Raw genomic sequence first — 27175 nt, 5'->3', positions numbered from 1 at the left:
GGGGGTAAAGGCGGTCAGGGGCGTGATGCTGATCACATCACCCCCACTCACGACCGGATCAAGAAAGTGTGGGGCGTTACCCCCACACCCCCTATACGCCTTCATGGCGTTGTGCTATGCACAGGGGAACACTTTACTTTTTACTTTTTACTTTTACATCTTGTTATAAAAAGCTTGATGCAAGCATGCCTTGGCAAGCTTGCTGCAACTGAGTCATTCCATGCCAAATCAACACAGATATGTGCAATTTTTAACCTGACCATCTCCGATTTTCATGAAATTTAGGGAGTTGAAACTATGCATAAAACTTAGTAACTATGAAAATTTTTAGTCTCGTGCATCTTGTAATTGTTAAATTATTCAAGGTCAAAGTTTGCAGAAATTGCCTTTTTTGAGCCAGCTTAGCTATACTCAATGTGCTCCAACTCCGCCCCTATTTCGCCTAGGAAGCTCAAATAAAGCTTATTGTACAGGGAATTGAATAAGCTTTCCAGTGATATATAACAAGCCTACCTTTGGATAAAAATGTACTTTTGTCACGTGACCTTGACTTTTGACCTTGAATATCTCAAAACATGTCATCACCAAAAATCGTGAAAAAAATATATTTGGTCCCTCATGGCATACTCTAAAACATATCAAAAAATCATTCTGGGACTGCAATGGGATCAGAAGATACAAAATAATATGTGTAACTATGTGACTGATAAAAGCCCCATTACATGAACTATGAAGAGTCAAATGTCACTTAACACCCCCTACAAAATGTAAAGGAGTTATCCTGGGTATAATTGGTCATGAAAGAAATAGGTTAGGCACAGGGAGATCCCTAGCCGTGTGTGTCAAGCGCAGATCCTTCATATTGTTGACCGCCATATTGAATTCAACGCAAAAATTTCAAAGGAAAGGGGGTTATGTGATATATCAAATGAGGCTAGAATTTCACAAGAAATGAAGTGACGAAGGTCTATCCAACATATATTTAACCAGCAAAAATTTATTACTGCATGCTTGTAACCATTTTCTCCTTTTCGAGGTGTTAAAAACAAAGCATTGGAATGCTCCTAACATGTTAGGAACTCATCGAGATCACGCTGACATCTTGGGAGAGAAAGAAGTATACGCACCATTGTATATGATTTTAATCAGCTACATTCACCAAATAGTTGAATAGTGAAGAATATTGGGAAAAGTATCTCAAACAATTACGTGACACTTCCTTTGGAATGAAAAATTCTTCAGTGACGAGGCAAATTTTTATGTTCACGGTGAAGTTAATAAAAATAATATGCAATACCTGTGATTTGCTCAGTCGAATGGTTGTTGCTGGTAAGCTAATTATGTGGTGTAATGTATGGCGAACGGAAATGGTTGGTCCATATTCAACAACGGAACCTTAAATGGTGAGGGCTTCTTGGATTTGTTAAGTGAACAGGTTTTTTCACCCTTGCTTACGGGATATGGCACTTTTCGAGAGTTTTGAAACAGGACAGAGTGTGACCACACTATGTAGACATTTTCGCAATTTCTTCATGGTAATTTTCTAGGTAGATTGATGGGCACACGGGGATCTATTAAAAGGCCTGCACATTCCCCAGATCTGACATCTTAGGAGGACTTTTACCTTCAGAAACATTTGAAGAGAATGGTGCATGCACTAAAAGTCCCTGATATTGACCATCTGAGAGAATGCATTAGTTGCTGCTTGCGATGTTGTTGCACATGCTACATTACCAAATGTTCTATGCGAGTGTGAGAGACGTCAACGAGTGTGCTCACAGGAACATTGACAACATTATAATGTGCATATATCGTAAGTGAAAGATATGTGTATAACTTTTTGCTGGCGTAAGATACGTTGGAAAATCCTTCGTCACTTCATTTCTCGTGAAATTCTAGCCTCATATGATATATCACATCACACCCTTTCCTTTGAAATTTTTTGCGTTGAATTCAATATGGCGGTCAACAGTATGAAGGATCTGCGCTTGACACACACGGCTAGGGATCTCCCTGTGCCTAACCTATTTCTTTCATGACCAATTATACCCAGGATAACTCCTTCACATTTTGTAGGGAGTGTTAAGAGACATTTGACTCTTCATAGTTCATGTAATGGGGCTTTTATCAGTCACATAGTTACACATATTATTTTGTATCTTCTGATCCCATTGCAGTCCCAGAATGATTTTTTGATATGTTTTATAGTATGGAATGAGGGACCAAATATATTGTTTTCACGATTTTTGGTGATGACATGTTTTGAGATATTCAAGGTCAAAAGTCAAGGTCACGTGCCAAAATTATATTTTTATCCAAAGGTAGGCTTGTTATATATCACTGGAAAGCTTGTTCAATTCCCTGTACAATAAGCTTTATTTGAGCTTCCTAGGCAAAATAGTGGCGGAGTTACAGCAGATTTAGTATAGCTAAGCGGGCTCAAAAAGGGCAATTTCTGCAAACTTTGACCTTGAATAATTTAACAATTACAAGACGCACGAAACTAAAAAAAAATTATACTTACTAAGTTCCATGCATAATTTGAATTCCCCAAATTTCATGAAAATCGGGGATGGTCAGGTCAAAGGCTGTGTTGATTTCGCATGGAATGACTCAACTTCCAATTGTGGTAACTAGATTGCTTAAAGCAAGCTTGCATCCAGCTAATAGCTTGCCGTGGCCAGCTTGCTGCTAGCTACTTAGCTTGCCATGGTAAGCTTGCTTCATGCTTGCAGCAAGCTGTCTGTGCTATCTGGGTTCGTTTTTTTATGAAACGCCGATATAACTTGTTATTTCTTATTTACCTGCAAAGGAAAAAATAGGTTAAAATCCGAGGTCTACTTATAACATGATAATAATAATTATTGCTATAATATCTACTATTCAAGTTTATCAATGGCTTGACCCCTACTACAAAAATTTCTAGCAACGACCATGGTTCTCGTCTCCTCTTGTCTCTCGTACTATCACTATACGGCGTACGCTTTTAGAAGGAACATGAGTTCGGCCAATGCCCAGCCAGTGCTACTGCGCTGTTGCCAAACTAACTGCTAGCGCAAGGGAAGGACATGAATGAATGAAAGGTGATGTTTCCCTTGTTTCTTCAACAAATGATAACTCCGGCTGTAGGCGACGGAAATTCATGGGACTTGGACAGTCAGGTTCAAAATGTCTTTCCCCATCTTATGATGAACCTTAAAGTGGCGAGTTTTATGAAAACTTCTTGCGCGCAAGAAAAATACAGAACACGGCTTTTAACTTCCGCGCCGTAGTCTCCTAACTGTACAACGTTGCACTCCTGCCATTGGTTGATCACCACGCACACCCTCTGCGTAGCCCCGCCCGATATCGCTTCTAAAAGCGTGCGTCGTATAGTAAGGCCTATTCGACCTCCGTGACGTAGTGGTTAGCACAGCTAACCACGACGCCAAGGGCCCAGGGTTGAAATCCCGGCTTAGCCATCGGTGTTCTGTGTGTGTCCCTTCTTCAATTTCATCATATTATCACTCATCCTCATCGTCGCGATTAACCCAAAGTGGCAGAAAAGCAACGCTAAATAACAAAAATCAAATCGAACTATTCAGGTCTGCAGAAACCTCGTTTTATGTCCGTGCAATGAGGAAATTGAATGAAACACCTTTCAAGAGCACAAAGAACTCTTTCTTCACGCAAAGGCCAAGGAGTGGCCTTCCAGTTTCCAAATTTCGAACGCATTCGCCCTTTCCTTTCCGCTGTTTTCCCAATGGGCTGCGTACCTTTGGCATTTGCCAAGAGCGAAAAATGTATATCAAACGAGTCACGTTCTGCAAATCATTTCCATAATGGCTTCTCGTGTCCTTTGACACATGAAAGCGGTGGAAGCTGGAAGAATGGAAGAATCGCGTTTCCCTTGGTGCCCTGGTGGTCCACCGAGCGTTGCACTTTTCCTTGCACGGCACTGCGTAAAAGGTTAACGACGTTTCGAGACAGTAGTTGGATTCTTTCTCTATGCGTTTGCACTCTGCAGAGCACACTGTTATAAAGATATATTTTAGACCGATTTTATTTACCAATACCGTCCGATATTTTCCCGTCGTTTTGACCGTTCTCGGGGTCCGCAAAATGCCACGCGACACTTTCGAAGTGTCTAATTATTCTGGAAGTTATGCAAAATTCGTATCACGTTGATTTTGTACAAATGCCATGTGTAAAAAACTGTGTGTTGTAATTACATTGCAGCTATTTTCATATGATGAGCCAAACATCCGTGGCGAAATGGTTACGTTACGACGCAAGGGGTCGCGGGTTCGAATCCCGGCCTGGGCATGAGTGTTCCTACATCACTTTCATCATATCATCACTCATCCTCACCGTCGCGATTAGCCAAGAGTGGAAGGTAAGCTACGCTATATAACAAAAATCAAATCAAAATCATATTCTGTGTTTTTATCAATATTTTAAAGCAAAGCCTTGGTAACGTTAATTTATGCATAATCGGAGTCGAATATTCACCCACTAATATTAATCAATGTTTTACATAACTTTTGTTACAATTTTCAAGGATCGGTGTCGATATTGTTATTGCCTCAGCCATAGTATGTACACACACACACACACACACACACACACACACACACAAAAGGGGGGTGTCTTATACCAAACAAAGCAAATTTAGAAATGTTCCGAAAAGGGGGCAAGCCAGGTAACCAAAATTTGCGAGACTTGGTGAACACTGACCCTCAAGCCTCCATTTGTTAAGCAGCCAGTGCCTTGCATTGCCATAATTTTCTTCATTCAACATTCTTTTTTATATGTTGGTCAAAGCACGAAAGTATGACCCCACCACCTTCTTTCCGGCAAGGGGCACGAGGTTTGTAAAATATTGTTTTAGTACATCGTAAACACAGATAAGCTTATTGATATTGGAAATTGGACTAATAGTTGAAGTGTTCACCCACCACATGTATATTTACAAGACTTGTATCTCGCTTATATTCTCCATTCGTAAAAGCGAGATCTCCCTAGGGAATTCACCTGCATCACTTCCGTCTCTTGTCTAGATGTAGACAACAATCCTCTCATGCTCTAAGGAGAATTCCCAACAGATCCAATATCATTGAATTGGGAATATCAGATTAGTAACATGTAATTTGTTAATAGTCGTGGCCCAATCAGGACCATTAGATCCCTAGCACGTGACTGTTTGTTGACACGCATATCAGAACCGGAAGCAAAATATTTTCGAAATTCGACATTGACACTAACCCCGTGTCCACTGTGCGTGGCATAGAGGTTATCGTGCGGTGTGTCAAACACAGAACGAGAAACCTTGAAATCTGTGAATTTCTCTTCATCTTGTTAGCAATGCATCTTCAGTCAGGATGATATTTTTAGAAATTTTAAGATGAAACTGTATCGTTCGATCTAAATATTACGGCTTTTGTGTGTTTAGCTTAGCTACAAATAAGGTTTACTCCATGAATATTTGTAGGCCGAATTTTCTTATGAAACCCACCAGTGTCAAAGTGGGACTAAAATGTTTATATGGACATGTGACTGTACTAACAAAATAAACTATTGAACTTACTAACTTGTTTTAATATAATTGAATATAATTAAAAACGAAACAAACAAGACTTGTTTTTAAAATAAAAATCAAGCATATATGGATAATATAACTTGATAATACAGTAGAGATATATGAGAGAATATTACGAAATACTGTACAGTTTTAAAACTTATTTTCCAAAATTAGTAGCTTCATTTGTTACTAAAAAGATGTTTGATAGCATTGTTTCTGTGTGAAGACTATTTTATTAAAAAATATACCGTGATAAAAACATCGTAATCAAAGTTAGTGATTAAGTTTTGCTTGTTTTATTTTAAATTGAAATTATTAGATGGTGGGGTTGACAAGCAACGCGCACCAGTGAGATTCATATACATCTACTTAATTCACTAATTCCTCGCAATCCGAAGGAGTGTAAGGTAAGCATAAGATACCAACCTGTTATTCAAGGGCTTGAAAATGGCATCCGACATGACATCATAAAGTTGATATGTGTTTTAAAAGACCACATGGCATGCATGACCAAATCTTTACTAACTCCATATCTTGATCTTCGCAGGTAGCAGAGATGGGGAGAAGAAAAGCGCTTCCGGAAAGACTGAACGCAGGGGAAGAGGATGAAATGGTGAGTACAAAGCTCCACAGTCGCGCTGTAAATTCGTATTTACTGCTGTTTCCACTGAGAGGAAGTAAGAACAAAAGTGTAATGCAGCAAGCAAATTGTCTACATAGAGGTAAGTCGATAAAATATTGGAGAAAGACAAAGACGCAAGAATGGCAGGTGCATTGTACCATCCTCAATTTTTGGAAGGGGGTGCAATAGTTCCCTTAATCGTTTGATGTGAATTGTGCCCCTTGTACCGCCTTAAAAGAAATTGACAGACGCAAGATTATGCCGTTCAAAAAGTCTCGTGTTTAGAAGCTAAACACAAAACGTTTATTTTGTGCATATTGTCTCCCTATTCATAAGAACCAAACCCACCGTGAACCTATTGTGTTTTTAGTTACTTCTGCTATAGGAATACTTTGCAAGTAAGCACATACAGATTATAATTAGACCAAAAAACGATGAAATTCATCTGTTCCGGAAATGCAGCTACAGGTTAAGATAATGGTTTAAATGTTATCTTAAAAATAGCCATAACGTTTATGACATAAAAAATGAAGATAATTTTGATTTATTCGGTATATTTTACTTCGCTTTTCTGCCATTTTTGGCTAATCGCGAAGATGAGGATGAGTGACGATATGATGAAATTGATGAGAGGACAATCACAAGGCATCCATGCCTAGACACAGATATTTATTATACATAATAATGAGAGTGATATTAAGATGATATATAATTGTATAACACACTTCCTTGTGAATCACATTTTCTTGCCTTGCCCCCAGAACAGGTATCTCTCACAGTGAGTCAGCAGAATGGCAGCGGCGTGACTGTACATGCATTTGGAAGCACAAAAGGCTGAAGACAGCTGTCTGTTGTTCGTTGTACTCATTCCTAAGGGGAAAGTTCCGTGTTTGTCCTGGTTGCAGGAGAGGTTCGTCGTGGGAATTACAAGCTGGAAAGGGCTGCCATATTGATATAATTTTATTACATTGCTAAATACTGTATAGTGTGTAGACGAAGGGAAAAGTCAGAATTCCAGGAACTACATGAATTTTTATAAGATCTCTGGTTTCATATTCATATTTTAAAAATATATTTGCTACCATTTCTTGCCAAAAATTCTTTTAGCGACTTTTACACTAAGTGATTCTTTGCTTGTATCACACATCGTCATTTGCTGCAATATACTGGACCCTCCGTTGTTCCGTACTAGAAACGTTGTTTTAAGTGTTCTGCATATTCCTCTGGAATGTACCAATTTTAGTTAGATGGTGCTTCCCAATTATTTTCCAACTATGTTTGGAGACGATGACAGTGTTTAAGCCTATGTTTTTAGCCTTTTGAGAAGAGCAGGTCTTTTCCACTGTTTCTGAGGTAGCTTTTAAGCTATCCCTACTTTTGTTTATGTGTTGTGTTTGGCTTGTGCAGGGCAGGTCCTTTTACAAATTTTATTTTTAACGTCTCAAAGGGCTCTTTACACCCCCTTTTTTAAATTTTAAGGTAAGGATTTTAGATAAACGGATTTTTTTTACCGTATATACTGAAGTGTGCAAAATGGCCATAGCTACGTGCCGACGAATCCATTTTTTTTTTCAAATCAATCAGATCTTTCCATTTAGCACGAATTTTCTTCCAGTTTGGCTAAACGCGACGATAGGAACGTATTCTTAAATGGCTCGAACCTAGTCTTCATAATCTTGTAGCCAAAATAGTTGCAGTTGCTACATTAAAAGGGGTGACTGCGATTAACTCGTGTTATTAATCTCGCCAAAATCAACTTTTGTGAATTTTTGTTTGCAGATGATGCTGGGCTACCGCAGAGACAGCGGCCGCTTCTGGCTGACAGTAGCAGCCGTTTTGGTGTCCGGGGGGCTTCTCCTGCTGCTGCTCACCTGGAAGAAGAAGCTCAAGCTCCTCTGCACCCACAAGCCCTGTGCCGCCCAGTGCGCCGACAGGATTCTGCTCAAGGTACCAATCACACATTACTTCCCATTAGCCAAAGTTTATATACACACGCTTAGCCCCCCGAATAAACAGAAACTAGGCACTTGAACAAGGCACAGTTCCAGTTATCTGAATTTTTTGAAGAAGTAACTGATGTCTAGATATTATCTATTATTCCAGAGAGCACAGTAAGCTTGCTTCAAACATGAAGCAAGCTTTTGTTGTGAAGTGAACAAACTTGCTGCAATCATAAAATGGTAAGCTGTACGCTTGCATCAGGCTTGAATCAAGCATACTAGTTACCGTGTGTCAAATTACAGCAACCTTGACATGACAAGCTTGTCACGGAAATCTGCATGTGCTTCATACAAGCTTGTCAAAGCAAACTGTCAGCTTGATTCAAACTTTAATTCAGCTTTTCAAGGCAAGTTTGAAGCTTTTTTCATGCTAAGTAGTATTGTATCAACCTTGCTTCAGCAGATTTCTATAAATGTTTTTATTTTTGAAAAATGTTCTGTAATATAACATGTTTAGAATTCCTTCTAGAATATTCAAGTGAATCCTCGTGCCGTTTGCATTCACAAATATACAATTGTGTGTGTGTGTGTATATATATATATATATATATATATATATATATATATATATATATATATGTAATAGTTTCATGACACTGAATACCTATTTTCTGTCAAAGATATCTAGAAATTCGGGGACAAAGTAACATTAATATTAATTATGTTTATGTCAAGCTTGCGGTATAAAACTGGTTTTGACAAGCTGCAAACATCGCAAGATTGCCACAACCTTTTGTGTTATCTGGGATATACTAATATTTTGGTGATTCAACATATTTGAAACAATACCAATGTTATATATATTATTAATTTCTAATTCCTCTAGTTAAGATAGGAATAAATTAGGAGTCTTGCAAAATAATATCCTTAGAAAAATAGTTGGCTCTGAAAATAGATGAAGTAAGTAGAGAATGATATTGCAAAATTCTGAATTATATGATAACTATGTAAATATCCTAATAGTATTAGGATGTATAATTAAATCAAGAAGACTTCGACGAGCGTGCCAGTTTAGAGAATAATTTTGAAAACCTGGTGGCAAGTAAAGAAGGCTGGCCGACATTGACCCTCCGAAATTTCCACATTCGCCCCAAATTTTCCGTAGCTTATATATATTTGTTTGTATTAATATTAATACTATATTAATAAAACTTAGTATGGAACATAAACTATACATGTATAATGTAATGAATATTATTATTCATGAAACACTATGTATATTTTATAATACACACACATACACACACATGTACTATATAAATTTGCCCCTCCCTCTCTCTCCTCTCTTTTACTGCGTTTCATTCTTTCTCATCGGTTCTCTCTCTGTCTCATCTTTTTCTCTCTCTCTCTCTCTCTCTCTCTTTCGCCCTCCCTCATTCTCTCTTTGAATTTGGATGAAGTAATAGATGAGTTTTTTTCATTAGGAATTTTGGCAGAAGTAAATACAGTAATGTGCTGCTAAAGTGCATGAAAGCGATTTAGGATTTCGGTTTAATAAACATTATTGTTGTTTAGGACAGCTACAACCAATGGTGGGAGGAGGAGGTGTACAGAGCCCCCGCTCCCAAAGAGGGAGAGCCGCTCGTGTTTTTCTACAACAAGGAGATCAAGTATGTCTGGGACAGGGAGAGCTTTCAGTTCGTCAAACTTAGGTAAGGAATAGTTTTCAAAGTATTATTTGTTTTATAGATGGTATGGAGACGATTAACTCTCGATACGTATCGAATTGTAAATACTTGTCTCGTCTCGTGTCTGGAAATATATAGTATAAACAGCATGTACTTATTACTTGCACAGTGTCACTGCGCAAAAGCTGTATTTTATCCATATCTTTTCTTATTTCTGTCTTTTTTTCACTCTTTTGCTTTCTCTTTCCATCCCTTTCTTTCTCAAATTCCCTCTATGTCTTCCTCTCTCTTTTCTTCTTCTGTCTATGTATTTGTTTGTTCTTCCTTCTTTCTTTCATATCCTTTCTCTGTGTTTGTTTTCAACTTAGTTTTTTCCTGTTTCTCTTATCTTTTCTTATTTTCTTTCCTTCTCTTTTTCTTTCACTTTCTGTCTCATTTTCTTATACTTTTCTTTCGGTCTGTTTTGTCTTTATCTCTCCCCGTGCGTGTGATTCTTGCTCTGCTATAAATGATTCTGAAAATTCCTAATGTAGTTGTATACTACTCAGGTGGGCAGGAGGATGGGCTAGATCCCACACTTGCCCTCCCGGTGGTGACGATCCTGCACTCCGTATTTCTTTGAAACGGCTGTTTCCGCACTTATGAACGACATTGTATATTGTGTTTACAACAATAATGATATAATTTCTTAAGTTTTTCCTTTGGAGTTTCCAAAAAATGTGGCAAATCAATTACATACATACAAATGAGGTTGCGATGAATAATTGTTTTACTAAGAAATCAAATCGAGCTTATGAATAAAAGGATATACCAACTTCTAAGTGTTTGCAACATATTGTAATTATATTATAATTTTAAAAACCAATGGAATAAATATAGAATGTGACGTAAGATATTCCCGTACCGTTATTCCCTTGCTTTTCATTTCTGGAGAGATCGCTTGGGTTGTTACCGATTTGCCATTCACTGATTTTATTATTGCTTCACATGGTGCTTTGTTTACAACGGAAGAGCGTTTCTAGCAAACAATGTTTACAGCTGTGAGGCGAGAAAGTGAATGTTTTTTCACATGAAATACGGCGCGATGTGAAAGATCCATCTGTTCCAAGCTTCAGCACAATCTTCACGTAAACGCTAAGTGACAATGAAAAGGCTGGTGTTTATTGTGTGGACGTTTGACGTTACATAGACATCTGGATTCAGATTGTTTTGTGAAAGAATGCAGCTTGATTCCATTGTAGGACATTCTCGATACAGGGTGATTCAGAAATGATTACTAAACAGTTATTCGAGATCGAGAATTACAATGGAAAACACAACAAAAGTGTTTTACTCGTATATCCTAAACTACTATAATAAATATCTAAAGCTGGTTGACTTCCCCTTGGGCTACTGGACACGTTCCTCGCTAAGTTTTATAACATATAGTGTAGTTGGCAGTTTCGCAGTTTCGCAGTGTATGTGTGTTTCTTGCAACGCTGTCACACCCCGTTTCACGACAGGAAGAAACGTCGAAGATGCTATCAAATGTTATGTTGGGTTGTAATCATACAGATGACAAAGTGGATCATTTTGAATGTTCGTAGCACTGAAATGACACACCAGCGACAATAATGGTACTGATACAAATTGTTTATTTTGATGGCTTTTAAACGCTACATAGAGATTGAACTTTATGAATCCACGACTTTTGCGACACCGTCGTATGCGACACTAGCATTTCTGCCGTCATATGCGACACTATGTGGAAAATATATTCCATGACAGTTGCGACACCGTCATCTGCGACACAAAGTGTAAATAGCTTCCTGTCACACTTTATCCAGGCTTAGGACTGGCAGCATCATGGAAGGTGGTGTGTTTTTTAAAACCTTTATTAGTTTTCCTTCACACTGGTATCATGGAAGCTGAGTGTTTAAAAGCTAGATGTATTTATCCTTTGTCAATGACGAATCTTTTAGATCCCTTGTCAGTATAGGAGCAGACTGTAATCCCTTGTCAATGTAGAAATGTAGAATGCGTCGTTTCTCTTGTAGTTGAGCCAACATCTTACTATTTTCATTCTCATTTCTGAACGTACGCCATTCTCCTCAAAAAGCGCTTAAGATCTCTATGCATTTCATAGTCGCTAAACGCTCTTTGTATTCTCTAATCTAATATAATGTACTGACGTCGTCTACGTTTCCCTTTAAGATTCAAGGCCCTCCTCTCACATAAATAGTCGTTGTATACAGCTTCTAATCTTAAAGTCTTTACTAGTTGGTACACGTTAGGACTTGACTTTTCCGTCAATACATTAACTGTATGGTTCCATCCCTCGACTGCATTGTTAGTCCTGTGCATCTGTTGGGAGCAGTTCCACATGGAAATGTCGAAAACAGAGTTGTTCATCCACTGTTCAACAAAATAATCCAAACATTTTCTCAATATGTCGTGGTTTGGCGCATCTTCCATCACACATCCATCATCGACGTCAGCCACAGGGAGGTAAGCCAGAGCTGAACACATTCTTATACACAGCCGCACGTCTGGATCTGTTTTGTAATCGTTTGTCAGCCCCAACTCCTGCTCCTTTCGCTACAAACATTGGTTAAAGTGATAATTACAACCACTGACCTGAGCTTCGGGAAATACTTTCTTCAGTGATGATATTTCTGCTGGACGTACGCAAATGTCGCTAATTCTGGTACACAAATTAGAAATCGTAGGGGAAAATCCAAGCAGTGTCGCTTATGACGGGAGAAAACCAGTTTTTGCCTTAGTGCCGCAAATGACGGTGTCGGAAATGTCGGAACTCCGAACTTTATACCTCCTAAATCATAAATATTCCTGAGCTGCTTAAGACTTGACTGGACCTTTGGGCGAAGCCGTTTTCAAAAATTCCTCTCCTTTCGGAAAACTGCCCCTATTATGCAAATTCTTGAATAACGTCTACTTAGAATTCCTTCTAGAGCATTCACGCTAATATTTGTCTCTCTCGCTTTCGGTGTTGTCTAGATATTCGCATTAGTTTAATAAGCTTACGTAGCCATGAAACTCTTGCAAATATACAGACAACAGGGAAAGAAAAATCACACGAAGATTCACGTGATTGCTCTAGAAGAAATTCTGAGCAGGAATTTTTCAGAATTTAAAGTGTTTCAAAAACGGCTTTCCAGGCGTCGGCAAAGGGTCCATCCGAAACTTAATTCGAAGTCATTAGAAAACAAGGAACAAAGAAGAAAGAAGAAGTAAGCAAGGTAGTAATGGAAAGGTGGAGTAAAATTTTCGAATGGTAAGAAAAAAAACAAGCTTGAGCAACCAACCTCTGGACTGAACACCTAAGAAGTAGAAGAACTTAATCGGTATTGGCCAAAATGTCATATCCGTGCTAGTGCCTGCGATGTCACTTTTACCCGTGGAAAGCTCCATTGCATCTCTAAAAACATGAACATATTTCTCCGTCTTCAACCATCGATTATGCTGCATTTCTCTCTGTGAACAATTTCACTTTCACAAGAGAGGACACCCCGTGAACTGCGGCCTTTGGCTGGGAGAAGATCATCGCAGTTCACGGAGCAATCATGGCCGCAAATGATCGCTTCAACCGCCAGAGCCCATTGGCCGCTTTCGTGGGAACAATGGATACAAAATACGTATGTAAATTAGATCGAGGATTTTCCCCCTAAATGCATTCGTTGGGATTGTTTGGTTCTAGGTTGTTTGGACCCAGCGGGCTTTCAGCACTTTCTGGCCATCAGGGAAAGTTGATTCACTGGCCGGTGTACTCTGACTTCTGTCGAAATAACTTACACCCTACCCTGGAAAACATTCTTTCCTCTTGATTCTTACCTCTACCATTGCATGCCAAAATGAACATAAATTATAGGCATTTCATAGCCAACTAACTAACTCCCTAGCCTTCTTAAACCCGAAGGTTCATGGCTGCAGCAACACAGGCCTTCCATCTGTCCTTATCCTGAGCAAGATCTATATACTCTCTTCCATCCCTACCGATTACCTTTAGATCCTTCTCAACGTTGTCTCTCCATCTTCGTCTTGGCCTTCCTACAGGTCTCTTACCATCAGGTTTCGCAACAACAATCCTGTAATCTCTTCTTTCCTCTCCCATTCGTGCCACATGGCCTGCCCACCTAAGTCTTCTTGATTTAATTATTCTAATAATATCTGGACATGAATACAAATTATGTAGTTCTAAATTATGTAACCTTCTCCACTCACCTGTCTCCTCATCCCTTTTAGGACCAAATATTTTCCTAAGGATCTTATTCTCAAATACTCTCAATTTATGTTCCTCTTTCAATGTAAGGGACCAAGTTTCGCTTCCATATAATATTACAGGCAAAATTACGGTTTTGTATATTTTAACTTTTAGTTTCTTAGATATTAAACGAGACGTCAAAAGTTTATGAAGACAAAAGTAACATGCATTTCCTGAATTAAGCCTGCTTTTTATTTCCTCTTTAATACGATTTTCATTTGTTAGTATTATTCCTAAGTTCTTGAAACGAGTTGTTATCAATAATTAGATTTTGATTATAACCTAACACTTGGTTTCGGCCTGTAATCATATATTTAGTTTTATCTTTGCTAACTTCCAAACCTATCTCTTTAGTTGCTTTCAAATATATTTTAGCATTATTCTTAATTGTATTTACATCATCCCCCAGTATGTCTACATCATCTTCATATGCTAACAACTGAGTCCTTAATTTTAGTCCTTCGTTAGATTATTTTACCTTCCTAATAGCGTATTCTAAGGCAAAATTAAAGATATAGATAAAAGAAAAAATAGGCATTTCATGGTGCTTTTATTTATTTAGTCTTTGTACTTCTACAGAGGATTAAAACCTCCAATTGCAGAAGACATAGGCTGTTCCTAATACAATACAAATTATAATTATACAAAGCAAATACAATTTAATGATTCTATAAAACAGCAATTTTCTCTTGATTGTGGAACACACACGTAGATATATGTATATGTATATATGTGTGTATGTACACATGTCAATCAATTACATAAGAAGAGAAAACCACAGTATGATTCATATTAAAACTTTTATAAGTTATTTCAAAGATATATTTTCCTTAATATTGACCACTGTGATCTTTAAGAATATCCATTTCTTTGATAGATTTAGTGAGCCATGAATTTACTTTTCTTGTGAACATTACATTTATTTTTATTTGTACGTTTCTGTATATAAACTCCTCTGAGACATATTTAACATAAAAGAGATGGACAAACAGGTAAGTTGACAAGATTGAGCTGCATAATTTGTATTCATCTCTTACCATAATTAGAATTATTAAGTAAAGAAGACTTCGATGGGTGGACGGGTCATGGAACGTTTACAGAATCTTTGTTGGGAAGCCTGGTGGTGAAGGCAACTGGACTGAACTTGCATAAGATAGAAATGTTCCTGTGGAAAATGAGTTTTTATAATACTAGCGAGTTTAACTGTTGTCAATGGATTGAATGACGAGGTATGCATTTGACAACTGATCTCCTCCTGCAGGGGCCTGGACGTGGGAGCCAACGGCGAGTTCTTCAGCGACCTGTCGTCTTGCGGCCTGGAGAACCAGGCGGTGCTGGACAGGCGAAGGATCTATGGGGAGAACATCATCAAGGTTCCAGTGAGGCCGGTCTTCCAGCTCATCTTTCAGGAGGTAAGAGCTTTGAGAAGTAACTGAGATTTTCATCATGTCTTCAGGGTATAAACTTTGCAATAGTGCGAGGATGCAAGGCAACAATTGTCATAAACCTGGTATGTGCACGTACACACAGACAGGCAGAGTATTTATAACAGTTTATCCTTGCCTAAACCTCTTCCGGAATTTTTCCTTGAGCAAGTTCATCGGTCATCATTCCCTCCGAACAACACTAAATCGCGAGGAGTTTAAAGAATTGCACTTTCGTAGGGTACCCAAGTGTCATCCTCTCTTCCACCTAGTACACACTGGACTGCATTTTACGGGCTAACGAGGCTCTGGCGTCTGGTCTCGGAGCCAGTATAATCCTCCGTGGAGCTTGTGTTGTGATTGGCCTTTCATTTATTTCATCTTATCACTATTCATCCTCATCTTAGTCAGCCAAATGTGGCAGAAAAGCGAAGTAAAATAAAACAAATCAATGATAACTAAAGCACCAAACACATTATAAACAGTCGACAAAGCCTGGATCGTCTAGAAGTTGTAATGGTTGCCCATTGTTGCAACTTGTGCGGAGGAGGTTGGGGGGTGGGGGAGCAAGAGAAACAGATACGTCGCAAACAGCAACACAGACATTGCATTCATGATACATTTCTGAAGAGGCGAGAACATGAATTGATTGGAGGAGTCTTAGACGAATGAGTACTTCTATATAAAGAAAATCCTCTTTTCCAGCTCACACAACGCAAGAATGTCTACAATAAACAAAAACCTGAACCAGGAACAAAGGTCCGGAACCAGTTTTAATTTTCCGGTAGGCATTTCGACCGTTTTCGCCCGTGCCGCGCCGACCGTTCATAATTGATTTCCTACCTTAGTGTCCCGTTAAATGGCTTCGTGCCGTTTTCCACACAAGAATTACCATAAACATTTTACAGTGTATGATTCTCCTTCATTTTCAGGCTGTGAACCCATTCTACATCTTCCAAGTGTACACGGTGACTCTATGGGCCATCCAGGCCTACTACAATTATGCGGTGGTGGTCGCCGTGCTCTCCATCATCTCCATCGCCGCGACTGTCTGGGAGACGAGAAGGGTGAGTGCTTTATTCCTTGTATCTTACACTCCTACCTTACTTTACAAGTTGTTGTTGTTGTTACTAGTATTGATATCATTATTTTTGATTAGACAACTATGATTATGTAATCAAGGAATCAAATACACCATGTTTTTTTTTACAATTCATGAACATCACATATAGGCATATCCAGTCTAGATTAACGCAATTCTGCATGAAGTGAATTCAGATGGAAACTTTTCTTTTAACACATGAATATACGGTCCGACCGCTGGCCTCAGGATTAGTTCGAGAAGACGAGTCCATATGCGACAGGGAAGGTACGTAGAAACATGCACGAAACAACGGTGTATGTGCCAGATCAGTATTTCTTTTGTATTGTTTATTATCGCTCGCTTTGTTGTGTTTGTGATGGATTTTAGCACTCTTAACTCCCCTCTTAACATATTTTGCCGGCGACGTTATTACATTGTTTCAGCAGTAGATGATTTTCACGTAACCTGCTTCCATTATCCATCCGTCCCCTATTTTGCCAGTGAACTCGTCCTGCTCGCGCATGCACATTTGCGTCGATGGGCGCGAGTAAATCAGATGGACTATAAACATGTCATCGTGTGCGACGCTGAGGATGATTGTCAGACCACGGCCCATTAAATTATTTTTTTAAAAGCCGATGCCCCCATTTTCTTTCTAAACTTTCTAATGTTTTAATATGAACATTTGAAATTAAATATTAATAAAGAAATTCTTGCACAATCATAGAGAGTACGTACTAGTTCGATTATGTTTAGGCTTGTTGACAAATTAGAAGTAGGTTTAAATTAGTTGTTAACCCCTGGATCTAATGAAATCTTGTTTCCTTAGGTCAGCATCATCAAATTAATTTGGTAAATGCTGATTTTCATTGGCATGTTTGCATTTTGAACACTGAAAATTTCCAATCCATTAGAATACTTTCACTACAGAATATTTGTTAATGAAAATTGCTGCTCAAACTAAAACGAAAAGTTTCAGAATCTCTCGTGAGCCGGTATAATTGATATCAGGGAGAGGTACAGGGCCGCGGCTCGGTGGTTGAGAAATACTACTATGGAGGAAGGCAGAATTTAGTAAAAAGTATAGTAAACAACAAATAGAAAATCGTAATCGAACTCTTTATAAATTTTAATGTATCATTAACACCATCAGTGAACCATGGTTTAGTAGAATAAGTTAATGATGTTCTGAAAGGAAAGAAACTTTCATGAACTGAACTGTAAATATGCAATTAAAATTTTCGAAAAATAATATATTTTTTAAAAAATTAAAATAGATTACATAAAAAGAAGAGAAAATTAAGTAACATCTCCCATGGATTCAATGAAACTGATTTGTTCGATTCTTGTTATTTAGCGTTGCATTTCTGCCACTTTTGGCTAATTGCGACGATAAGAATGAGATGATGTGATGAAATTGATGAACGGACATCCACAAGGAACATTCATGCCCAGGCCTGGATTCGAACCCGGGACCCTTGACCTCGTAGCCTTTTGTGCTAACAACTCCGTATGATTCACTGAAACTGTGAATTAAGATGTATTGGTGGCTATACCAGTACGTCGTCCCCTCTCTACGTCAAGTAGTATGACTCCAGCCCTGTAGAAAATCTTCTGCAGACGTTATTTGACACCACACTGATTGCTGTGTAAAAAAGCAACAAGAACTTCATACCAGGAAGACTCAACAAAATGATCTCCAGACATGGAAAATTTGTTCTCGTAACATGATACAAGGAAAAGCAGTTATTTGTTGTAATACCGTGTCAAAGATAACGCCGAATACATTATACGTCCCGGTCTTGGAAAGGCCAACCAATTGCTGCAGAGCCGAATGGCATTTTTCCAGCTTTATTTCGCTTTGATGGCCCATCAAGCAAACGAAGACGATTGCTTTAAGCAATGGAACAAAAGACAACGGGGATTCTCACCATTCTCCTTCGTTTTACGACAGGTCAATGGAAAGTTTACAAGTCCTTTAACGAGGTCACGTGACATGCGGCATGTCTCAGAAGATTACCAGATATTCTTGGCGATATGTGGAAACAAGTGAAGAAGACTTACTATAGCTCTTTTCAGTTCTTACGTCGTGCGCTCTAGAAGCTGGCAGGGGAAGTGGGGAGCGGGGAACATGCCGCTGACCAACCAGAGAACAGACCACCTAGCGGTGGAGCCGAGTTACGCAGTTGCGGGAGGAAGCTGCAGCGCTAACTTCGTTCTGCACGTTGCTGTGTTGCCAATTCACCGCGTTGCTGATGGTCTTTTGCCCCAGTGTTGATTCCTGTTTGTTATGAGCGGAATGTAGGAATAACATACGTGGGAGTAATTGTTGTCGCATCGTGTATTGCCTAACTGCATTGTTTCTTCGATAAACGTGTATGTGGCATGTGATGTGACGTTTATTTGTACTCTCGTTGTTCCATAGGGAGCTTTGTGCTTATTAACGCAGTAAGTATCGTACGATGGCGAACAGGAGAGAGGTAGTTTGTAGCCAATGCAGGAAAATAATCAATAGGGTTCATGGATATTTTCAAAAGGAAGCAGAAAACAGTGGTCCCTTGGTAAGTGTGCACAAAGTGCAACAGAGAGTGTCGGAAGCTTGTGGAGTGACGCGAACTGTGCAGCGTATTGTTAGGGAAGGCAAAGACAGTCTTGAGGCGTCGGGTTCCAGGTCATTTGAATCACCGCGCAAACGAATCAAAAGGAACAGTATCGCAAAGGCTATCGACGGTTGCGATAAAGATATAATAAGAAGAATTATCCTCGGGTATTATGTAAAGGGTGGATATCCAACACTGAACAAGTTACGCGTTGATTTGCAAACACAAATAAGCTTCAGTGGGGAGTTTCGTCGTTGTGGAGGATACTAAAGTATATGGGGATCAAGTACAAAAAGAGCAATGACGGTAGACGATTTCTGATGGAGAGAGCCGATATAGTTACAGCCAGAGTAACGTTTTTGCTAAAAATGCATCTTCTAAAAGATAAGGAACCTTTGCCCTATATAGGTATTTCATTTAGATGAAACGTACATACATAAGAATTACGCTCCAACGAAAATCTGGCAAAATAAAGAGGGTACAGGGGGTTTAAAAGTGCCCGTGGGTAAAGGTGGGCGCAATATTGTTTGTCACGTAGGTTCCAGTCACACTGGTTTTCTACAGGAATGTAAATTAGTTTTCAGTGGTTTTGCAGTTTTTAGATACGCTTGAAAGGAACATCAAAGACGCAGTGATTGTAATGGACAATGCTAGTTACCATTCGGTGCAGTTGGAAAGAATTCCTACAACGTATACACTTGATATCGTACACTTATAGGTATTCTACTGACCACAAGATGGGGATAATATGCATTCTCAGGCCATACGTGAACAATGGGACGTCTGTATTTCATGGTTCTTTCGATTTCAACTCGCCTTTCCCGCTACTCTGGCAACGCTGCAGTCTCTCTCTCTAACCGGCCTGTCTCGTTGCTCTGGATAGGTCGTTTCCCCGCTCTCCACTTCCCCTGCCAGCTTCTAGAGCGCACGCCGTAACAACTGAAAAGAGCTATAGTCATTGTATAATTTAACAAGCTAGTTTCAACGTACTAGGTTCATTTCAAAATTTCTGCGCAATGTAAGGTTGCTTAAGGAATCGATTTTATGCTACACATTACGTTTACAGGCAGTCAAAGTGATCGCCATTCAAATAGAGCAACGAACTAGACCGTGTAATTACAGTGTACGAGTATCAGGAGCGTATATTCTAGCCTAGCTAGGCTATCTGCGAAGCCTGAAGTCTAGAGAATAAAATTCAGGAGAAAAAACTATCAGAAATTGTAAAAATTATTATTCATATCAGTGAGATGATGATGCTGATTCTGGAGTTGGCAACCTGATTTCCTATGATTTGGCAACCTGATTTCCTATGAGTTGGCAACCTGATTTCTATGAGTTGGCAACCTGATTTCTTATGAGTTGGCAACCTGATTTCTTAGGAGTTGGTAAATTTATTTCTATTCATAGCCTAAGACCACGTGACATAGTGAGATAGCCCAGATCTTGGACTCAGTGTAGGCCACTGACGAGTATATCTATTAGTCACTAATGTGTAGACGCGTGTCCGTGTAATGCAGTATGCATGTCATGTACTCAGTGGCGGTGATTAGGGTGGCGCCCCAGTTTTTTCAACCAGTCTCCTCTACCACATGTAGTCATCTATTATATGTCTAATTTGATGACGCATTCAATACTACCAGGGAGTCACCAGGACAAAAAACAAAAGCTACTACTACGTTCTTTATTATTGGCGTAGGAAGCCGGACGAAAGTGGATGGGCGTGCGTGTGTGCGTTACATATCGTGGCTCGTGGGTTGCGGGAATTCCTGAGCGAGGAGTCTTCCTCCGGCCTGAATGGGAAAGAGGCGTCCATTGTTCTCCAGAGACGGCGAATATTGACAGGCGGCTCCTTCCATACGACATGTGGTCGCCAGAGAAACTTCACTTTCTTCACTAATTCAGTATTAACTATGCAGCAGGAAACGGTGGAGGATTTCTCCAAAGAAGCCTCCCCTCTCCTCCCCTTATGGCCTTCGGAAAGTTACACGAAAAAGTTGCCATTACAGTCATGATCGCACGGCACCTTACATATGGAAAGTGCCTAAGATTCAGTACCGTTATTTTACAATACTTTTGTTCTTATAATGTACAGTCACCGCAATAAAAATGGGACACCTAGTTCCTGAAATATTCGCTTCCCCGCAAGGAGTTTGTGTGTTGCCTAACTCTACGGCGGTGGTTGAAATTGCCATTGAAAATTTGCTATTAAAATCTACTTAGGTGTCTCATTTTTATTGCATGTACGTACAGCCTGTCAAAAGTCTTAGGACTGCGACATTTCAAACTAGGCAACCCAACTTACACAAGGCGTTGGTGGAAACGGATTCATAGACATTGACAAACATTAATTGGTGGTAATTCAGGACATACTAATTTTACCCCCTTTTCCACTCGAGTTAAATGCAAGAATACCTCCACAAATATCGAATGAACAGTTTTCATCATGTGCAATTTTCCATTAAATGTTTGCGCCGATTCATACTACCTTCGTTTTTTTCTTTGTTCCAATCAAGTATTCTTTGCACATTACATGTAGAAGGAGAGTTACATCTCCACTTCACATTGATTAGATCCTTCTTCGAACTCTCGGGAACGAAAGCTTATAGGGTAGTGGCTACCGTTAAGGATTGTCAACCTGATGGTAGTAGGTTCAAACCCTTCCGGTGGCAGAAAATTTTCATGAGTTTTAGACATATTCCATTGTGTTCATTGTCCACGGCGTGTGAAATGAAATGATCCTGTTTGGAATTAACGATGAAACGTTAAAGAATAAAATCTCCATTTCAGCGGACTGAGAAGTGGAGAAAAATAGGATAATTTTTATAAATATGAAAATTACATTCATGTTTTTAGTGGTATAATACAGTGGCGAAGCATCCTATGAGACCCGGAGGCCGTGCCTACCCTAATATATTTGTATATTACGGATTATTTTATTATTTATTATATCATTAAACGACGCTTAATAAAAGAAAACTGAAATTATAGGTCTTCCGATAATTACCGCAAGTTTGCAACCTTGCCTGGAACCGTATCTGCGCATTCAGCGAGGCCCGCCTGAGAGTGCCTCAGCTGGTCCCATAACAACCTATGTGAATCGTGCGGGAAAACATAATTTCAGGGACGCGTTTGCCTGTAACGTAAACCTTGAGGCCGGCCTCTGACTTCCGAAGAGTGCCGATCGTGTAACGTGACGAAGCAGGCAGCGGACGCACAGAGCTTGTTGAAGCAGCATTTCCATGGAAGATTCAGTGTGTGCCGGGAGCGGGGCACACCTAGCTGCTAACACGTCGCGAAAATGTGTTGCTAACACCTCTACACTTGGCCTCCTAACCTATCAACGTAGGCATTATTAGAATTCTTCTAACTGCAAATAAACCATGTAAGTTGGTTACCAGTGTTAAGTTTGGTGTTTTCAGCTTTTTTGAGGAACCGCTTTTCGCGAAGTGTTAGCTGCTGGATGTGCCCCACACCAATCTCGATTCAGAAAGAGAAAGTATTTTATTTCTTTGAGAAAAGGGATATTGAGGCAAAATTTCCTTTCATGATTAGTGACATAGCTGAAAACGCGCTACTTTTAAAAGGGGCAAAGTACAGTGCAAACGGTATTGAGAAAATACATGTTTCTGAAATTTTCTGGTCGGTGTGTTACACAGAAAGGTGTCCCATGTTCTCATGTAGCATTTCATCATTTTCTAAATCATATTATAATTTTTTTAAAAAAGTCGCGTGTTGAAGAAGAATATATGCATAAAAGAGTTAAAAAGAAATAATTGATTGATAGATTTAGTTTATTTCACTTGGCTTTCTGCCATTTTTGGCTAATTTGGAAGATGAGGATGAGCGATGATATGATGACATTGACGAAGGGACTCACAAAGAACACCTATGCCTAGGCGGGGATTCGAACCTGAGGCCCTTGTCGTAGCACGCTGTTATAACCAATCCGCTGCGGAGGTCAGCATTAAGAAGAAATAAATACTGTACTAAGTGACGATCAAGTGATCCATTTCGTTAATGCGAGAAACATTTACAATACTGTTATTGAAGTAGCAAATAATTTTTACAAGCAACTTGAATATAACAAATGTAAGATAGCTAGGGCCTGACAGAACGGCTTTTTCATTGGGTGACGCGTGGTCAGAACATCGAGTCCCATCGTCACTGTTTTCTGACCTTCGAGACAGAAGCGCCTTTTTTCTCAGATATCTAATCGAGACTAGATTAAAGTAGAATCTGGACCAATGGCTCCAGGAGGAATGGACCCTTCTACTTCTTGATTATAAGGCGAGAGCGTTAATCACTACATTATCCTTTACAATCACTATCCCGACTTTTTCGAACAGCAGTAGATGAGATTCAGACAATATGTTATCTTTTATTTTCTAGGGGCTATATTTTAACATACTGCTTTTTTTTGTTTAAATCACAGCTCCCCCACCCCTAATCCCTGCTCCGTCCTGTGCCTACCCTTCCAGAGACAGCACGCTTCGCCACTGGTATAATCGAAGGTAAAATCGAAAATCTTACGTGGAAGATTTTATGTTGCTCTGAACGCAGCCAAAAGGCATTCTGCACCGATCTAATACATTCTTTAATACATTTTAAAGTGTTATTGAATGTTTCATGTCGATAATTTGATCAATGCATCAATTCATGACGCTGAGACGATATTTTCTGTAATTACCTCTTGACTCCTCTCGTCTCCAGTCTCTTCTGTTCTTTTCCTCTCCTTCTCATTCTTCTCCTCTCCTTCTCATTCTTCTCACCCCTCTTTCTCCTCTGCTTCTATCTCATATCGCCTCCCCTCCTGTTGTCACCTCTCACCCCCATCCCACTCTTCTCAAAACCTCTTATCTCCTCTCCTGTCTTCGATTTCCGACTCCACTGCACTCTTCTCCTCTTCTCACCGTTCTGCTCTTTTTCTCTCTTTTACTGTATTCTCCACTCCTCTCTTCTCGTATTCTCCTCTCCTCTCCAAACTCCTCTTCTCCTCTCTCCTCATCTCGTTTTCCTCCTCTCATCTTTTCGTTGCTCAATTTTCCTAATGTCTCCTCGAATCTTTTTCCTTTCTTTTCACTACTTCCTCTATCATCTTTTATCCTCTCTTTTCTTCACTCCTCTACTTTTCTTCTTCTCCTATCGCTTTCTCTTTCTGCTCTCCTTTGTCACCTTTGATTTCCTCTCTCCTCTATTCCTTTGTGTAGACTCATCAGCGATGAAATATTAGAAAACTGATTTTCTTTCTTTCAGAAAGCATTTTGTTATTTGCGATATAATGTTGATATTTTTAATAGTTGTATACAATAATACTTCGTTTTATATTTCATAAGTATCTATTGTGCATGTGGCAACTCTGAAATTGAGCCTAACTCTGCACGCAACCCACCAACGCCCTGTGTAAGTTGGGTTGCCTAGTTTAAAATGTCGCTATCTTAAGACTTTTGAGAGACGCTGTACATATGTTCGTCTTGTGTATCATGCAGAACATTGCTTTTTACATTAACCTTAAGGTTAGATTACTATTAAAATTGTCCGCATGTAATTATTTCAAGACACAAATTATTAGCAAATCAGGGAATTTAATTTATCTTTATTGGTCGTAATTTCATTGTGAAACAATAAAAAGTCAGGAAAGGTTTTGTTTCAAACATACATTTTTATGTCCACACAATACATGTATTATGTACACTCTTTATTAGTTTATTTTCGTAATGTGTGCACAGCGGTGCTACGACGCCAGGGATCCCGGGTTCAAATCCTGGTCCTGATTAGAAAAGCTCTATGTGAGTATCACCTTCATAAATTTAACAAACTTAGTACAGTCTGGACTGCATTTTGTAGAATAACGAGGCCTGTGCTGTGTCAGGTCCATGTGTGTTTTTTATCTTCCTTTCATCAAATTCATCTCTCTTCTCAACCTCATCTTCGCCATTGATTGATTGGGTGTTCTATTTTACCTCGCTTTCCTGCCACTTTTGGCTAATCGCCAAAATGGGAATGAGTGATGATATGATGAATTTGACGAAGGTATACTCACAAAGAACACCAATACTTAGACCATTTTTAGAATCATGTACCCCTGGCTTCGTAGCGCACGGAGGTCGTCCCGAAATTCGTGATTAGCCAAAAGTGGCAAGAAAGGGAAGTAAAATAAAACAAATCAAGCAATCAAGAAACCATTTCGCAATATTCAGAATCTGTCAAGCAGTTATATTAGCACATTCACATCAGCAATCACAAAATTGAAATATTATTATGAAGTAATGTGTTTGGTATTTTGATTAAGAATTCAAATCGCATTTCCTGTTTTACGTACTTCTATTACTATTACTATTTCAGGTCTATTTCATAAACTAATAATACTTTGGTTGCATTTTATGAATATTATAAGAACTTGTCAGAGTAGGGTGTAACTTCAATGATTTTTTTAGTAGAGCATAACATGTTTCATTAACTTTCAATAAGTTGTCTGCAGCAGCTATAATATTTATTAAGAAATACAATATACAGTTTAATTTTTTGAAAGTGAGAATATGAGTTATTTATTACTTGAATTAAAAGTGTGCACATAATGCTTGTCACTTTCATTGACTTATTTGAAAATTTAATTTCAAGGAAGGCTACATGTTTTTATTCATTATTTTATTTTCAGGATAGTAAATATGATTTTTAATTCACCAAGCTATCGACCTTATATTTTGTTTTGAAAACCAACCTAACAAATCTATTAAATTGTTATATTGACTCATAATTATAGGTTCTATATCCTCAACATCGTCCAGAAATTTCACATCGATGATGTCGTACATACCTTGCTATGTATATTTTGTTGTAGGGGAGGCTGTGCCCCCGTACCCTAGTTAATTTGTGCCCTGCTGAAGGCGTTTCTTCTCTTTCAGCAAAGTCGTGCGCTTCGGGACGCCATGAAGTCACAGTCAGAGGTGATGGTTGTTCGGGAAGGAAAGGGTGAGTGTCACGTTAATTCACAATATTATTATTGAGTAAATATACAGCGTGTCCGGAATGGGACTGACAGTTTTTAAACGTGTGTGGTTTTAATATGGGCAGAGATAGGGAAGAAAGAAAACATACATTTTGAAGGAAAACTCAAAAAGTTTTGTTCATCAAATTTTCATAGTTGTACGACTACCGGTGACGGCGCTAGTATCGCCGAAACGAAAAATGGCGTCGGTACTCGAAAAGGCGCAATGCGTGTGGTGGTTTACAGAGACAAAAAGTGTTGTTCAAGTGCAACGAAACTTCCGACGTGTTTACCACAAGGATCCTCCATCATGCAACAGTATCCAGGCGTGGAAGGAACAATTTTTATCTGCAGGGAGTATAGTGAAACCTCACAGTTGTGGTAAATCGCGTGTGTCAGACCGTAGTCCGAGGAAGTCAATTCGCGCAGCAAGCAGGCAGCTGGGAATTCCAAGGTCAACTGTGCACGATGTGGTACATAAACGATTACGTTTGCGGGCGTATAAGTTGCAATTGTTGCAAGAAGTTAAGCCTAACGACAAGCCAAAAAGATTAGAATTTGCCAATGAAATTCTACACAGAATTTGACAATGAAATTCTACACAAGATTGATAATGACCATAATTTTCTATCGAACTTGTTTTCTTAGATGAAGCAACTTTTCACTTGTCTGCCTGTGTTAACAGACACAATGTTAGGATATGAGGATCTGAGAATCCGCATGCGTATGTGGAACATTCCCGAGACAGTCCAAAATTGAATGTTTGGTGCGCTTTAACACTTAATGAAGTTATAGGCTCTTTCTTTTTCATTGAGCAAACCATAACAGGAAATGTGTTCCTAGACATGCTTCAAAACTTCGCAGTTCCCCAATTACAACATTTGCAACCTCGAGTGATATTCCAATTGGATGGTGCCCCGCCACATTGGAGCCTACAAGTGAGGGAGTATCTTGATACGGAATTTCCGGAACGTTGGATAGGCCGTGATGGGCCAATTAGGTGGCCACCAC

At 39.1% G+C, this 27175-nt stretch overlaps 1 protein-coding gene across 3 annotated transcripts in view; it reads left to right on the top strand.

Annotated features, from left to right (window-relative positions):
* LOC145978052 (polyamine-transporting ATPase 13A3-like) overlaps nucleotides 1-27175 on the top strand; it is a 104680-nt gene that overhangs the window by 17401 nt on the left and 60104 nt on the right. For all 3 annotated transcript variants that reach the window (XR_014440650.1, XR_014440651.1, XM_083110458.1), the window contains exons 2-7: nucleotides 6108-6173; nucleotides 7962-8129; nucleotides 9698-9834; nucleotides 15333-15483; nucleotides 16428-16562; nucleotides 26082-26148. Coding sequence is in view for 1 of the 3 variants with exons in the window: in XM_083110458.1 (XP_082966584.1) it covers nucleotides 6117-6173; nucleotides 7962-8129; nucleotides 9698-9834; nucleotides 15333-15483; nucleotides 16428-16562; nucleotides 26082-26148 (715 nt within the window). In the remaining 2 variants the exon portion in view is untranslated. The remainder of the gene's footprint in view (nucleotides 1-6107; nucleotides 6174-7961; nucleotides 8130-9697; nucleotides 9835-15332; nucleotides 15484-16427; nucleotides 16563-26081; nucleotides 26149-27175) is intronic.

The sequence above is a fragment of the Lepisma saccharinum genome, chromosome 24 (assembly GCF_977018435.1).
Source record: "Lepisma saccharinum chromosome 24, izLepSacc3.1, whole genome shotgun sequence".
Lineage (NCBI taxonomy): Eukaryota > Metazoa > Arthropoda > Insecta > Zygentoma > Lepismatidae > Lepisma > Lepisma saccharinum.
This window is presented reverse-complemented; position numbering and strand designations above follow the sequence as displayed.